Genomic DNA, 15,698 nt, shown 5'->3' with positions numbered 1-15,698 from the left:
CATAAGCTATTTTTAACATTTTTTCCCACTGAACAGTGTGTCCTGTTCATATTCCAGAGTAAGTGAATATTGATTGTAGTCATTTTAAAGAACTGTGTACCACTCTGGCATAGATTACTATAATTAACTAGTCCATTATTGAGTTACTGGGTTGTTTGCAATGCTCTACTATCATAAACAATGCTCTGTTGAACATCTTTATGCCTCATTTTGCATCTGTGCTGCCATCTCTTAAAGAAGAAATATAAAAATGGGATTGCTAGGTCAAAAGACGGATACACTTTTACATGCATGTTATACAAAGTGCCTGGCTTGCTTCCAGAGATGAACATGTTGATATTCTTACCATGAGTGCAGGAGACCGCATTTCTCTACGTGCTTGTCAGTGCTGGGCTGTATTTGTCTCTGAAGTCTTCGGAATATGCTACAATAAAATCATGTATTTTAATTTGTGTAAATTGAGGAGGTTGAATGTGTGCTTCCGTGTCATTGGTCATTTATATTTCTTTGTTAAATTACTGTTTTGTGTAACACCTGTTCGACTTTCATTTCCAATAGTCATGATGTTTTTCTTACTGATCTTTGAGATCTCTTTATATATGTGGATTCATAGCTTTTATTCTTTTCCTTCAGGTTGTCATTTTACTTTCAGTTTTGTTGATGAGTTTTTTCTGAATGGAGATGTAAAATTTAAACTATGTAATAAGATGCATCCATCTCTTACTTTTAAAATTTAGAAATCTTGTGTTTTGTTAAGTGCTTCGAAAGGCTTTCCCTACCACAAGATTATTAAATAGTGACTCACATTTTCTCCTGGGAATTTTATGATTTTATTTTTTGCTTTATTGATCCATATGAAAATTTCAATTAACTGCTTTTTCATCTCTCATGATACATACTAATAGATACTCAGTAAATACTTCTTGTTACTCTGTTTCATGCTTAGTTTGTTCTAAGATAGTCATTCATGGGATAAAATTTTCTACAAGTGTATCTTGGAGATATTTCGGGTTTGCTTCCAGACTACTGCAATATGGTGACTATCTCAGTAAAGTGAGTCACACACATTTTTTTGGTTTACCAGGGCATATAAAAGTCATGTTTGCACTACACTATTATCTATTAAGTGTGCAAATATTACATCTAAAAAACAATGTACATATCTTAATTAAAAAAATACTTTATTGATAAAATGGCCCTGATAAACCTGCTCAGCGAATTAACCTCCAATTTGCAAGAAACACAGTGTCCGTGAAGAGCAGTAAGGCAAAGTGCGATGGAATGAGGTCTGCCTGCATTTAGAAATTCACATCACGAGAGTTGTTATGAATGATTTGCTCTTGTAGGTGTATCAGGATGTATCTTGGACCAGAATCGTTTGCTCCTAAATTTGTGTTGTCCAGTGTATGCAGCAGAAAACCATTTGGTGTCCTTTTTTATTCTGATGGATGGATTCTAAGCCAGTGACTATAGAACACCTAAACATTCCTGTCCCTAAAATCCTTTTTTCCGTCCCTTTAGAAACTCCTATGTCCGGCTCAGACACCTGTGTACTAATACCTGGGTTCACAGCACAAACATCCCCATTGACAAGGAAGAGGAAAAACCCGTGATGCTGAAGGTAAGTCCCAGAACTTGGCTGCTTCCCCTCAGTCGTATGCTCCCTGATGAAAGGGCTCCTTTGAGGACAGAGCAGGGTGGGAGGGTAGGGGTAGGATGGGGTGGATGGACCTCTGAAGTTTTTGTTCCTTTGGCGAGAGTGTGGTCATGGACAAACTCGAATATGATGAAAGATTTCTTTCCAAGGGACCTGGCTAAGGCAAGCCCAGGGCTTTTGAAATAACTAGAACCTTTTATTTTATCCCATGGCTTCTACCCTAAAGGTTGAGCAATTGTCTGGATTTCATGTCTGTCTGAAGGATGATTTTGGCTGGGGGAATGTTTGCTTATGCCTTGAGGTATAATCACATACTTGTCAATTTTCCCCACTCTTTATTATTTTTTTTTATTTCTCTTTGCATTTAGATGTACACTTTTATTTCTTGAAAGTTCTTCCAGCCTCTCTAATTTCTCTCCCTGAAGCCCGCCTCTCCTTTCTCACCTTATCCAGGATAGTAGAGCATAAATACACGACCCAGGGTTTTTCTTCTTTAAGAATGGAATGATACTGTCACATAATTCTTTTTTTTTTTTTTTTTTTTGGTGATGAGGAAAATGATTGGAATTTTTTCTCCTTTTATGAACATTTTCAGGTATATGGAAAAGTTGAAAGATTGGTACAGCATCTACCCTTAGAATACTCTCAGAATCAGTAATTACCATTTTGTACATTTCTCCTCTGTGTTTATAAACATGTTTTTAAATGACAAGAGTCTTACGTGCTCCCGGTAACAAATGAAGCTATAACACCACAGAAGTGCCCCATTCCTGCCTCACTTTCCCCCACAATACCAACCTCTAGATGTAGCAACCGTGAACGGCACTTCCTTCCAGATGCTTTTCTATGTGCAGTTGACTTTAACTGCAAGATAGCTTCCAGCTTTTGGATTGCCCAGTGTCCCATAGATAACAGCATTTGATTAATGTCTTACCCTCTCAATCCAAGAGACTGTCTCACAAAGACTGTCTTGCATTTCAGATCGGCACGTCTCCTGTGAAGGAGGACAAGGAGGCGTTTGCCATAGTTCCAGTTTCTCCTGCTGAGGTTCGGGACCTGGACTTCGCCAACGATGCCAGCAAAGTGCTGGGCTCCATAGCGGGGAAGCTGGAGAAGGGCACCATCACCCAGAATGAAAGGAGGTGGGGCTCCCTGCGAGCTTTAAGCACACTCATCCTCACCCACGGTGGAGTTTTTAAATCCCTTGCGGGGAGAGAGAGACAGGGCTCTGAAGAGCTGTGTGTGAGCAGCAGGCCTTAGCGCTCCTGGCTTGCTTCATCTGTCGGTCTTGTGCTTTTCAAGAAGTGGTTTCCTTTGCTTTCACTGTTCTGCAAGTCTGTAAGGTTGTAAAGCTCTCCTTCTTTCTCTGTCTCCCTGCCTCCAACTTGGCCTCTGGAACCATCTTACTAAACATCAGGGGTTGAGGCTACTCTGAGATGAAATGTGATGTCTCATATTTTGTGAAGCTGATAATTTTTTTGTGGACAGTGAGGTCTTGTCTCTATCTCACTCTTACTGGTAATTGGCCTCAGTTGACAGTTTCAAGGAAATTGGGAAGAATAGATCTGCTTCTGTTTAACAGGTTTGTTAGGCCTGAAGGCTTCCAAGGTGAAGCTTTCAGCCTGTTGAACATCAAACACTTCCCATCTCTAATGGCTTCTTTCCTCCTAAGATCTGTAACCAAGCTGCTGGAAGACTTGGTCTACTTTGTCACCGGCGGAACTAATTCTGGCCAAGACGTTCTTGAAGTGGTCTTCTCCAAGCCCAACAGAGAACGGCAGAAACTGATGCGAGAACAGAATATTCTCAAGCAGGTCAGTAAGATGGGACATTCTGGTGTCACTGCTCTTACAGAGGGCTGTGGTGACTCCCACCTGGAAGGTTTGCTCAGTTGACTTTTTTTTTCAAAAAGCTGACTTAATTTTTTAAAGCAGTTTTAAGTTCACAGCAAAAGTGAGTAGAAAGTAGGGAGTTCCCCTACACCTCACACCTCCAGGCACACCTCGCTTCCCCATTATTAACACCCCCACCTGTGTGGTACCTATGTTAAAATTGACGAACCTATATGGATACATCATCATTGCCCAAAGTCTATAGTTTACGTTAGGGTTCACTCTTGGTGTTGAGCAGTCTACGAGTTCAAACAAATGCATAATGACATGTATCCACCATTATAATATACAGAGTACAGAGTTTCGTTGCCCTAAAAATCCTCCGTGTCTGCGTGTTTGTCCCTCCCTCCCCACTAACCCCTGATCTTTTTACTGTCTCCATAGTTTTAAGCCTTTTCCAGAAGGTCATACAGTTAGAATCATAGCTTTTTCAGACTGACTTCTTTCACTTAGTAAAATGCATTTATGTTTCCTTCATCTTTTCAAGGTCTGACAGTTGACTTGATTGTTAACACACTTGTTGAAAATCAGCCATGTGAGAATTTACCTGTTAGGAATTCCAACAAGAATTCAGCTGACAGCTTTTTTTTCCTGAAAAATAATATCAATAGCAATGTATTCTTAAGGCTGGGAGACGTGGGGTATCTGATAAACTCGGAAGGCCTTCAGAGGCTCTTATAGGAACTGTTACAAATCACCACCAAATCTTTCCATGAAGAGTGAGTGGAAAATAGAATGAGCTCACAGAATATACATAGATGATATTATTTTTTATAAATTTAAATAAACTGGTAGAAACAAATTGGAGGAAAGTGACAAATCCAGTTTAGGTGACGTGCACAGAAGTGTATACCATCTAGTTCTCTAAGCTGTTGGAACCTGGGCCACAAGCGTGGCTTGGAAATTCTAGGCCACCAGAGCCAACAGAAACACCTGTCAGTTACAGGCTCCATAGTTCTCCATCGGAACTTGGGATTTGAGAATCCTTTCTCCTTTTGGACCGTAATAGACAAAGTTTATTAATACTCCATCTTGTTTCAACAAAGATTTTAAGTCCCAGAAAAAGCAATGCCCTACCATTTCATGTGATGACACCCAAATTAGACCTGTGGCTTAATGTCATGCTTGTGACCACAACAGCAATTCCTAGAGGGGCAGAAACAGTGTGATTCAGTGGGGGAGCCTCCGTGGGGCACTTGGGTGAGCTCTTGACTTACAGACCTGACAGCTAGTTGTCTGCCTTTATCCTTACAGCGCCCTTGTGAACTAGGTACTATTCTTTCCCTGTTACTGATGAGAAGGATAAAGGTTGCCTTGTCCATGATCTGATACCTGTAGGAAAGTGATAAACATGTGTGATTTCGACCTAGAACCTGCTGACTCCAGATCTGCTCTGAAGCACTGCTTGAGACACTGCCGTTGCGCGTGTTTGAGAGCCAGCTAGGTCCAGGTGGACTGAACTCTGTGAGGAGCCAGTCCCAGCTGAGGGAATGAATGCAGTTTTCAGGTTAATGGTTTTTGGGAAGGAGAGACTTTTCTGTGGGGCTCAGCCACCCTTCAGGTTCTACTGCTGCACTACTTCCGAGGAGAGGGTTAGCCATGACAACACCAGATGATGGCGGTTTTTATCCTTTCTTCTCGCAAACAGATCTTCAAGTTGTTACAGGCCCCATTCACAGACTGCGGCGACGGCCCGATGCTGCGGCTGGAGGAGCTGGGGGACCAGCGGCACGCGCCCTTCAGACACATCTGCCGGCTCTGCTACAGGGTCCTGAGGCACTCTCAGCAAGACTACAGGAAGAACCAGGTAGGGGCTGGGGACTGATGGGAAGTGATGGCCAGTTTCCTCCCCGAGGTTCGTGTACTTTCCTGAGTGAGTTTTGAGTGTCCCACATATGTTTATTGAATGGCTAGAGAGCAGTCCATTGTTAAGTTTGCTCTTCAAAAGGAAGCACAGATTGTTTTGCAAGTGTGGGGAGAAGATGTGTTAGGAGTCCTCGAGACGGACACCTGGAAATCCTCCTCCTTTGGAGGGAGGCCTTTCAGTGAGGTGTGTGTGTGTGTGTGTGTGTGTGTGTGTGTGTGTGTGTGTGAGACACTGGTGTCAGATATATAGTATTTTTATTGCTCATTCTCTCAATGCTTAGGGGCAAAATGATTCCACGTGCTTTTAGTGAAGATGGGGTAAAGTCTTTCCCTCCTGGTCCTTCCGTTTCCTCCAGTCTCTGCTGGTGACTTTCTTTTTAGTTTGGTTCTGGCTCATGTTTTATGATATTGTAAGTCACCATCTATGTCATGACTGTAAATACACATACAAAGTATATATTCTGTCCATGAACTAAACGTTTTAACCTCTCTGAGGCTTCCATACAATTAGAGAGTCTAAGGAATTGCTGTGTCAGTGGTCCTCAACTGGGAGTAATTTTGTCCCTTAGGGGACGGGTAGCAATGCCTGGAGACCCTTCTGGTTGTCCCAACTTGTGGATCCTACTGGCCTCTAGTGGGTAGAGCCCAGACATGCTGGTAAAAATCCAACCAGGCACAGCACAGTGCCCCTGCAACAAGGAATTACCTGGCCTGAGAAGTCAGTACACAGTGCTCAGCTTGAGAACCACCCCCTCCCCATAAACTACTGTAGGTGCAGAGAACGATGCTTATTATAACCTGTTCTCCCACCCCTGTCTTGTGTTACAAGAAATTTTGTTTTTAAGCTTTGACTGCTACTATGTCTGACCTTTTAATTTAAACTCTTCTCTGTAAAGGTTTTTTGTGTGTGTCATCAAGATAGCATTGATCATAAGTAATGCTCTGAAGTATGAGGTGTAACCTTGCTCTCAAGTATTTCAAACCTTTCACTCTGCCTTTGCTGCTGCTGTTGAGATACAAGGCATCGTGTGCCTGTGATGCTATGTGAATTAGTTAGGACACGTTGCCTTTGGGCACTGTGGTTACTTTAAATCCACCCGCAGTGCATTAATACCACACTCACCTGGTGCCCGAGAGGTTTTATTCTGCTCCTGTCTTCCGTCTTCCATTGAGGATCTCTGAGAGCCTGTAGCGTGTCCATTGCTTCTCCACGAGGGGACCAACCCAGTCCCTCTTCCTGCTGCCACTTTCCGTGTGTCTCCTTGGTTGTTAATGGACCCTGATAAATTCCCAAATTTGTGTCCTTATCAAGTGTGGGCTTAAAAGTGGCCCCTGTCCACTGTCTTAGTCCTGAGTTACTTTCAGAATCTTGGAATTAATGGGAAAAAAAAAGTAAACGAAGTTTCAAGGGCCATTCGAACTTGGAGCAAGCAAATAGTCTATCTTGGACAGGGAAAAATAGCAACCAGCAAGTACTCCTAAGAGGCTTCCTTGAGTTTTCAAATAGTTCTGTGGAATGTCATGTCTTATCCCCAGAGAGAACCCAGAGATGTTTTCATATGTTCTAAGAATATGGTTGACTAGCTTAGGCATTCCCAACTTGCTTCTGCTACCTATTGGCTTTAAAAGTGTATTTTTACCCCAGATAAAGAAAACACAGTGGGGTAACATTGTTCTAAATATCTGGGTAGGATTAGCTGTGTTTACACAGCAGCACAGGGCAGTGAGGCACAGTTAAATCCTCTTGAATTAGTAATAAAATCAGAGCTGAAAAACAGCTTTTGACCTTTTAGAAAAAATAAGTCACTACATTAAAATTTATACTGTGCACTTAATAAAATGCCCATCTGCAAACACAGGATATTTTACTTAATTACATCTGTGTAGCAGGTTTAGTAAAATAAAGCACAGGAGGGAGTTTGCAGCTGTGGCCCTGGATTAGCAAGTTGTGGAGAGCGCTCCCCTGTGATTTCCCTCACGGACAGTCATTGTCGGGGGATGCTGCTGCGCTCCTTATTTTCAACCTAACTGTGCTGTCATTTGTCCTCCCTGCTGACTTCTCTTTGGTTTCTTCACAGGAGTACATAGCCAAGCAGTTTGGCTTCATGCAGAAGCAGATTGGCTATGACGTGTTGGCCGAAGACACCATCACCGCCCTGCTCCACAATAATCGGAAACTCCTGGAAAAACACATCACCGCCGCGGAGATCGACACGTTTGTCAGTCTGGTGCGAAAGAACAGGGAGCCCAGGTGAGGCGGAGGTGGGGCTGACCCGCCGAAGGTATCTGTGCGTCTGTGATGCAGGCACTGAGCCGGTCCTAGTGCTTTTTACTAGATTTCCTTTGTTTGGGGCCGCTAGTGACCGATTTGGGTTGAGCGGGTCTTGAGAGGCACTTGGATGAGCAGTGGAAAGAACGTTGTATTGGAATGAGACCGCGTAGAATCCTAGCTCCAACGTTTACCAGCTGGGTGACCTTGGCTTTCCCGCTGAGCTTTCATTTCTTCATCTGCTAGATAGGTAGTTACGAAAATTAAATGAGGATAAATACACGTGAAGTGCCTGGCACCTGGTAGATACGAAGTAAATGACACCGATTGTTGGTCACTCATTTGCTTCTTAGCGTCCCCGATGATCAGTTAGAACCGCCCCCGCCCCCATCCCCTGCCTCCAAACATCATCAGTAAGCCCCTGGCACGGAGTTGTTACGTGAGTATTTTTATTAGACGTTAGTGAATTCTGTCCATTCTATTGCGTGCGTACAGCTCCCCCCCTCCCCCACACTCGTCCCTCTTTTCTTCTCCCTCTTAAGTAATTAAGATCCACACCATTTCAGGTGAAGTGGGAAACAGTTTACACTGTGGATGTCATGAGCAGTGACACTGGAGAGCTGCAAGCGTTGTTATAAAAATGACTGCTCCCCGGGGGAGGGCATAGTTCAGGGGTATAGTGCGCGCCCAGCATGCGTGAGGTCCTGCGTTCAGTCCCCAGTACCGCCATTCAAATAAATAAGTCAATAAACCTAATTACCCACATCCCCCCCAAAAAATTTAAAAAAAAATGCTCCCGCCCATTAAAATAAATAACATTTTATGGACCATTCTCATGGGCCAGGGAGTCAACTAAGTAAGCGTTTTACATGAAGTAGCTCGTTTAGTCCTCAGAAGAGTCCTCTGAGGCTTTATGTTACCCTTCTCTGTAGCTGAGAAAACTGAAGCACAGTGAGGTTAAGCCATTTCCCCCAAATGGCAGTACATGTCCAAACGCAGCGGACAGGAACCAGAACCGAGATTCTGACTCGGGCCTCCAGCATCCGAGCCTTGTCCCTCGCCACCCCCAGTACCCTGCGTCCCCTACCATTTCTTCCTGACATGAACTCTTTTCTGGGTTGTTCCTTTTGTTCATTTTGCCCTCGTCAACTCTTCACCCACCACAGCCACTGCCATCCTTCCTCTATTTTTTTTTAAATCTTAGGAAGGTCTTTATTTTTTTTAATTATGGTATAGTTGATTTACAATATTAGTTTTAGGTATACAACATAGTGATTCAATATTTTTGTAGATGATACTCCATTTAAAGTTACTACAAAGCAGTGGCTCTGTTTCCCTGGGCTGTACAATGTATCCTTGGTGCACATTTATTTTATGCACAGTAGCTTGTATCTCTTAATCCCCTACCCCTAGCATGCCCCTCCTTCCCCTCTCTCCACTGGGAACTACTAGTTCTCTGTATCTGTGGTTTCTGTTTTGTTACATACATTCATTTATTTTTTAGATTCCATGTATGAGTGTTAGCAGAGTACCTGCTTTCTCTGACTTATTTCACTAAGCATAACACTCTCTGGGTCCATGCATGTTGTTGCAAATGGCTAATGTTCTTTTTAATGCCATCCTTCCTCTTTTGCTCTTCCCTCCCTCTTTCTTTCTTCTCTCTCTCTCTTTTCTTTGTTTCTTTTCTCTCTCTCCCTCCCTCCCTCCCTCTGGTGTCTGGGTTTCTGGTGCTGCATGGACATCAGCACTAACACCCAAAGCCTCACTGACTTTTGTTAAAGGTATGTTGGATCTGTCCTCTTGAGGGAGAGCCAGGCTCCCAGAACCCAACCTCTGCTCTGTCTCCAGAAAACATTTTGTTTGGTTTCTGTTTCTCGACAGATTCTTAGATTACCTCTCCGACCTCTGCGTGTCCATGAACAAATCAATTCCGGTGACCCAGGAACTGATATGTAAAGCTGTGCTGAATCCAACCAACGCTGACATCCTGATTGAGACCAAGTGAGTAGGGGTCAGAGAGTTAAGACCAAGAAAGAAGAGAACAGGATTTAGATGGAGCATGTGTGGTTCAGGGGATGTCTGGGCTTGTGAGTAATAAAACCTAACCCATCGGTTTCTGAGGTCGGGTCGGCTGGCATTTGATTGTCCTCTTGCAAAGGTCTCGATTAGGGGAATTACTTGGTTTGCTTTCGGTGTGGCGCCCTCTGCAGGGTGACGTCACTTTGCTTACTGGTTTAAAACTGCTGTGAACTCAGCAGGGAGTGTTTCACACACCCTGGGTTTAATTTTAAGAATTTAAAGTTCTCTAATTATGATCATCCATTTTAAATTTTAAAGGCGATAACTCACTTTTGATACTAAGTCAACACAAAGAGCTTGTTCAGTTACCGCTGTTCAACAAGTGTTCATTTGTCCACAGCAGCTTTGGTGGTAGTAGTGGTGATTCATTTTTAGCAAGGGAGAAATTTTCCTGAGAAATATAGTGCCAATAATGTGTAAATGTTAAAAAAAAGAAATATTTATTTAAAAACACTAAATTATGCCCTGAACTAGTGATAGTTTTGTTTTGTTTCTCTGATTAACTTAATTTGGAGCTTGGGCTAATGCAGATTTTCTCAACCTTGGCATTTCGACATTGGGGTCAAAGAATTGTCTGCTGTGGGGACTGTCCTGTGCATTGTAGGATGTTCAGCAGGATCCCTGCTTGTACCCACTAGATGCCAGCAGGACCCCTCCCATGTAGTTGGGACAAGCAGAAGTGTCTCCAGATGTTACCACACGTCCCCTGGGGAGGCACAGTCAGCCTGGTGGAGAACCACTGGGTTCAGGCATATGAGGAAGCTAATGTTGGGCGCTTTGCGGTCCTCCCAGCAGGAGGAACAGAATGCTCATCTGTGTATGTCCTTATGTGGAAAGTAAAGCTGGAGTTCCACGCATGAGTATAGTTGATCAGAGATTAGCGAGGACTTCAGACGTAACGAGTTTTTCCTCTTGCTTTGCAGGTTGGTGCTTTCTCGTTTTGAATTTGAAGGGGTTTCCACTGGGGAGAATGCCTTGGAGGCAGGAGAGGATGAAGAAGAGGTATGGCTATTCTGGAGGGACAGCAACAAAGAGATTCGCAGTAAGAGTGTCCGAGAGCTGGCACAGGACGCGAAGGAGGGGCAGAAGGAGGACCGAGACGTTCTCAGCTACTACAGGTGAGCTGGCGTCACAAGGTGTCCTCTGATGAGGTCGCCTAACAGGGAGGCAGGTGTGTATTTTAGGAGCTTGTAGACTGTAAGTTTCATCAATAATTAGATAGTAAATTGAGAGCTGGGTGGGGCTCGATCAGAGGAAGGGCGAGTGCTCGCATCTCCCCTTAGTTCCAGTTCACCCTCACATAGCGCGGCACTGGGATGTTTTGCAGGAGTTTAGAGCCAGGCTGTGGGGTCACTTCTCTTCATGCTCCCTTTCTGACATTGGTCAACTTACCCACCTCTTTATGGCCCAGTTTCTTTTTTTTTTAATCTACAAATTAGAGAAAGTTATACCAACCTCGTAGGACTTTTGCAGACAGAGGTGTGTATGTGTGTACACACATCTATTTGTCTGTCTCTCTTTTCCACATCCACACACACATCCTATTTCTCTATCAATCTATGTGCATGGAATGAAAAACCATGAATTCACATTCAACACATCCAATTCCATTCCAACACCATAGGGTTATTGTAGCCTTCACCCTTCCTGTGTTCATAACTAACTCCCCCCTCTGACCGTGAGAACCGGCTGGCATTGTCCCCGCTGTGTTTACATGTTGGCTCAGTCTCTCCCTCTGCCAGCCACCTCCTCCATCCCAGTGTCTCCCCTGTCCCAGCTCTAAGACCTGTTGGTTCTGCCTCCTCAAGGGAAGGGAACCAACAGATGCCTTGAAAAGGAAAGAAAAGGGAAGGAAAGATGGAGACGTGCTCGCAGCATTTCTTAGTAAAAATAAGTAAAACTTTGCAGTTACAATGTCCTTATTGCCTCCCGTATTCTGTTCTCTGCATTCATGCAGGTGGTGTGTGACCTTCCGCATTCTTTGTGTGTTAATGTTTTACTATATTTGTTTGCATTCATAAGTAATACATAGTATTTTATGAGTCTTAAAACTTTGTATTAATGGCTCCATTCTCTGAGTTCCATTCTGAAACCTGCCTTACTTATTCTGTGTTGTTTCTGAAATGTATTCATGCTAATGGTGGTGGGTCCATTTCTTTAATTTTGACGGCTGAATGCTATTCCGTTTTACTAATGTGCCACATTTTCCTCGCTCTTTGATAGTCAGTGTATACCATAATTTAGTTTTTCATGTCAGAAAACATCCTTGTTCAAATCTGGGTGTATGCATAGGAGTTTCCATTGCACAGCAGGAGGGGAATTTTGAGATTGGGGGGGTATGAATATTTTAAATTTGATTAAGGAGTCCTAAATTGGATATTTTGGTGTACATTCCCACCAGTTGTCAAAGTTGTCAATGAGAACTTTTGTTTGTCTGTGCTATCTCTGAATGCTGTGTTACTATCTCTAAATTAAATTGTTTTTAATTTCTATTAATCTTAGGAGAATGAAATAGGCCCTATTTTAATTTGCATTTCACTGATACCTCGTGGGGTTGAGAACAGTTCCAAGTCATGATTATCGGTAGGAAATAGGGCCTTAAAGTCGGAGGGTAGACTTTGCCCCTGTGGATGCTTACGGCTTTCTTACTTCACATTGCAAGTTTGGTTACCCTTTTAATGTTTGATATATCATTCTCCTGAGAATGGATGAGAAAGAATGCTTCACTGGTCACGTTTGGAAGCTAACAAGGATCACAGGTAATTGCGTGATGAAGAAACTAAGACATTTTGAGGAGTCCCCTACTTTTTACACCATTTTTCACATGTGGTAAAAGTCAAAGAGTAGAGCTGTTTGAGATAAGACCATAAAAGTATCATAAGATTTCTGAATAGACTCAGTAAAGGTGAAACCTTTACGATTTCCTATGGGATCTTTTTTTTTTTTTAAATTGAAGTATAGCCAGTGACAATGCATCAATTTCTGGTGTACAGCATAATGTTTCAGTCATACATAGACATATATATATCCGTTTTCATAGTCTTTTTCATTATAGGTTATTACAAGATATTGAATATAGTTCCCTGTGCTGTACAGAAGAAACTTGTTGTTTATCTATTTCACATATAGTAGTTAGTATTTGCAATTCTCGAACTCCTAATTTGTACCTTCCTACCCCGTTCCCCTCTATGTGGTCTTTAATGTACTGTGTAAAAACAGAGCTAGATGTCCATCCTCAGCCTAATTTTTCCCCCCATTTTATAAAATAAACAAGGGCCAAATGGAATCATCTAGCCACGTAATTACTCCCTCACAGCAGGGTAGACACGTGTGACTGTTGGCATGGCTTGAACTGTTCCCTTTTCCACTTGGTACAGAAGCCAGAGTTGGGCGTACAAAAGCAAGTCACGGGTGTTGATGTAAAAGTTCAGACGGCCAGATGTCACTTCTGTGAGAGTCGGGGCCCCGGGACCCTCCTGCCGTGCATTCCCATGGGAGTGAGCTCCTTGTGACTTGCCTCTTCTGCAGGTACCAGCTGAACCTCTTTGCGAGGATGTGCCTGGACCGCCAGTACCTCGCCATCAATGAAATATCAGGCCAGCTGGACGTGGACCTCATTCTCCGCTGCATGTCTGACGAGAACCTGCCCTACGACCTGAGGGCGTCCTTCTGCCGTCTCATGCTTCACATGCACGTGGACCGAGACCCCCAGGAGCAAGTCACGCCCGTGAAATACGCCCGCCTCTGGTCCGAGATCCCGTCCGAGATCGCCATTGACGAGTGAGCCTGGCCCCTTGTCCTTGGCAAGATCTCATGTTGCCTTGAAACTTCTGATTTACATGGTTCTCTGTAGCAGTAGGCACACTGCGTAGGTTCAGGTGAAGTGTAGTTCAGTCAGAGAAGAAGGATGGAGTCGTTTTCTCCTTAAAGTTAACATCGAATTAAGGGGTGCCAGGTATTTCTTTTCTCAAGAATAAAAGATGGCACGATTGTACTTTTATATCTTGTTTCTCTCTTTTATGCAACAAATATTTGAGTGTCTGCCACATGCCAGGCTCACGGCATCTGTGGACAAACAAGAAAACTGTCTCTACATTCGTGGGGAAAGAAAGGCAAGAAGCAATAAATGACTAAAGTACATGCCGAGGTGATAGGTGCTCGGGGGGACATGGAAGGAGGGGCAGGAGGGTGGGAAGTGTTGGGGATGGCGGGGTTGGCTTTTGAGGCTGAGCAGACAGGGGAGACCTCCCTGGGAAGAACTTGAAATGTGATTTCCTTTTTTTTTTCTTCTCTCCTTTCCGTTTAGCTATGACAGTAGTGGAACGTCCAAAGATGAAATTAAGGAGAGGTTTGCGCAGACCATGGAGTTCGTGGAGGAGTATTTAAGAGATGTGGTTTGTCAGAGGTTTCCCTTCTCTGACAAGGAGAAAAATAAACTTACATTTGAGGTAACTCCTGGCGAAGTGATCTGCTTGTTTTATCTGCGTTTTATCGATTATTTTTCTATGGGGTAAATAGAAAATGTGGGGCGATTTTTTTTTTTTTTGTCACGATACTGTGGCTTTGTAATGAAGAGGAATTCAGCTCAGTTTTGCTGCAGAATAAAACGGAAGTAATACCAGTCACTTGGCTTCTGGTAGTTATGCTCTTAGAAGAAATACATGTGGTGCATTGAATCACGCAAAATGGTAGAACATTGTGTATACTCTATACATGTATTGAGTGACAAGAAAAAAAAGACTGTATGTGGGACCTGTTAGAGATTAATCATTTGAGGGGCATAAGTCCTTATTACCTTTGAGTTGAATATTTCTCTTTGAAACCATTTTTCCTTTTAAGGACTTGTATTTCCAAGGATCGCAGTGTTATCTGCATCCTTGCTGGGATAACTTGGGTCGCCTTGTGTTATCTTTGGGAAGCTGTACAGACCCAGTGATTCGGTCTGTTTTTCATTAACCAGTAGCTTTGCAGGTTTTCACTTCATATTTTTTCTCATGATGAAACGAAATGAAAATTGATCAGAAATTGCAAGTAAAATGTATGCCTTCTCTTGCCGTAAGGAGGGTCAGAATCAGCCGTAGATAAATAAGTCAGTGTAAAATGGAACTGAAGGATACAGATGACTTAAAACCATTTTCCTCTCTCTCTTTTCCTGATACAATAGGTTGTAAATTTAGCTAGGAATCTCATTTACTTTGGCTTCTACAACTTCTCCGACCTTCTGCGATTAACCAAGATCCTCCTGGCCATCCTGGACTGTGTGCACGTGACGACGATCTTCCCCATTAGCAAGATGGCGAAAGGAGAGGAGAACAAAGGTGAGGGCGATGTGGAGAAGCTGCGGTGGGGGGGGGGGGGTCTGCTGATGCCCGCACGTCCCGGACATGCTCCCCCAGCCTCTCCTCTCACCGCCCGGGTCCTCCTTACCAAGTGACGTGCTGTCCTTGCTCTGTCCTGTCCCTCTTGACTTCTCCTTGTGAACGTTTTCAAACATAAATAAAAGCGGAAAGAATGGTAGATTCAGCACCCATAGACCCACGACCTAGAGGCAGCGATTCTTAACATCTTACTATGTTGTTTATATTTACCTATGAGTCTGTATGTTTTGCCAAACCGCTTGAAAATTCCCTGACAGTGTGAAGGCTTATGTCTCAAAAATACATGTCCCTTCACTGTTCTTGATGTGTCCTGAGGTCCTCCATGTTTACGTTAGTGTGTGAGTCAATGAAATCCAGGCTGTGTCTGGGTATCCTCTTTCTAATTTGGGAGTAGGAAAATCTGCTTTTAAATGTTTATTTTCCTCCTGCTTTGGGGTCAGAGTAGACACGTACTAGGGACTCACGTGTGGATGACTGTCTAGCTGGTCTCCACAGCTAGAATAGAAGAAGTATGGTGACTTACATGCCTCCAACTGCTAGGTCCTTTTTTGCTTACT

At 43.3% G+C, this 15,698-nt stretch overlaps 1 protein-coding gene across 3 annotated transcripts in view; it reads left to right on the top strand.

The window, feature by feature from the left end:
* ITPR1 (inositol 1,4,5-trisphosphate receptor type 1) overlaps nucleotides 1-15,698 on the top strand; it is a 299,811-nt gene that overhangs the window by 137,544 nt on the left and 146,569 nt on the right. For all 3 annotated transcript variants that reach the window (XM_014560075.2, XM_014560074.2, XM_032458045.1), the window contains 10 exons: nucleotides 1,522-1,621; nucleotides 2,639-2,799; nucleotides 3,330-3,471; nucleotides 5,198-5,356; nucleotides 7,494-7,666; nucleotides 9,566-9,685; nucleotides 10,687-10,881; nucleotides 13,292-13,543; nucleotides 14,070-14,211; nucleotides 14,928-15,081. In XM_014560075.2, coding sequence (XP_014415561.2) covers nucleotides 1,522-1,621; nucleotides 2,639-2,799; nucleotides 3,330-3,471; nucleotides 5,198-5,356; nucleotides 7,494-7,666; nucleotides 9,566-9,685; nucleotides 10,687-10,881; nucleotides 13,292-13,543; nucleotides 14,070-14,211; nucleotides 14,928-15,081 — 1,598 coding nt within the window. The remainder of the gene's footprint in view (nucleotides 1-1,521; nucleotides 1,622-2,638; nucleotides 2,800-3,329; nucleotides 3,472-5,197; nucleotides 5,357-7,493; nucleotides 7,667-9,565; nucleotides 9,686-10,686; nucleotides 10,882-13,291; nucleotides 13,544-14,069; nucleotides 14,212-14,927; nucleotides 15,082-15,698) is intronic.

The sequence above is a fragment of the Camelus ferus genome, chromosome 17 (assembly GCF_009834535.1).
Source record: "Camelus ferus isolate YT-003-E chromosome 17, BCGSAC_Cfer_1.0, whole genome shotgun sequence".
In the NCBI taxonomy this organism is placed as follows: Eukaryota; Metazoa; Chordata; class Mammalia; order Artiodactyla; family Camelidae; genus Camelus; species Camelus ferus.
This window is presented reverse-complemented; position numbering and strand designations above follow the sequence as displayed.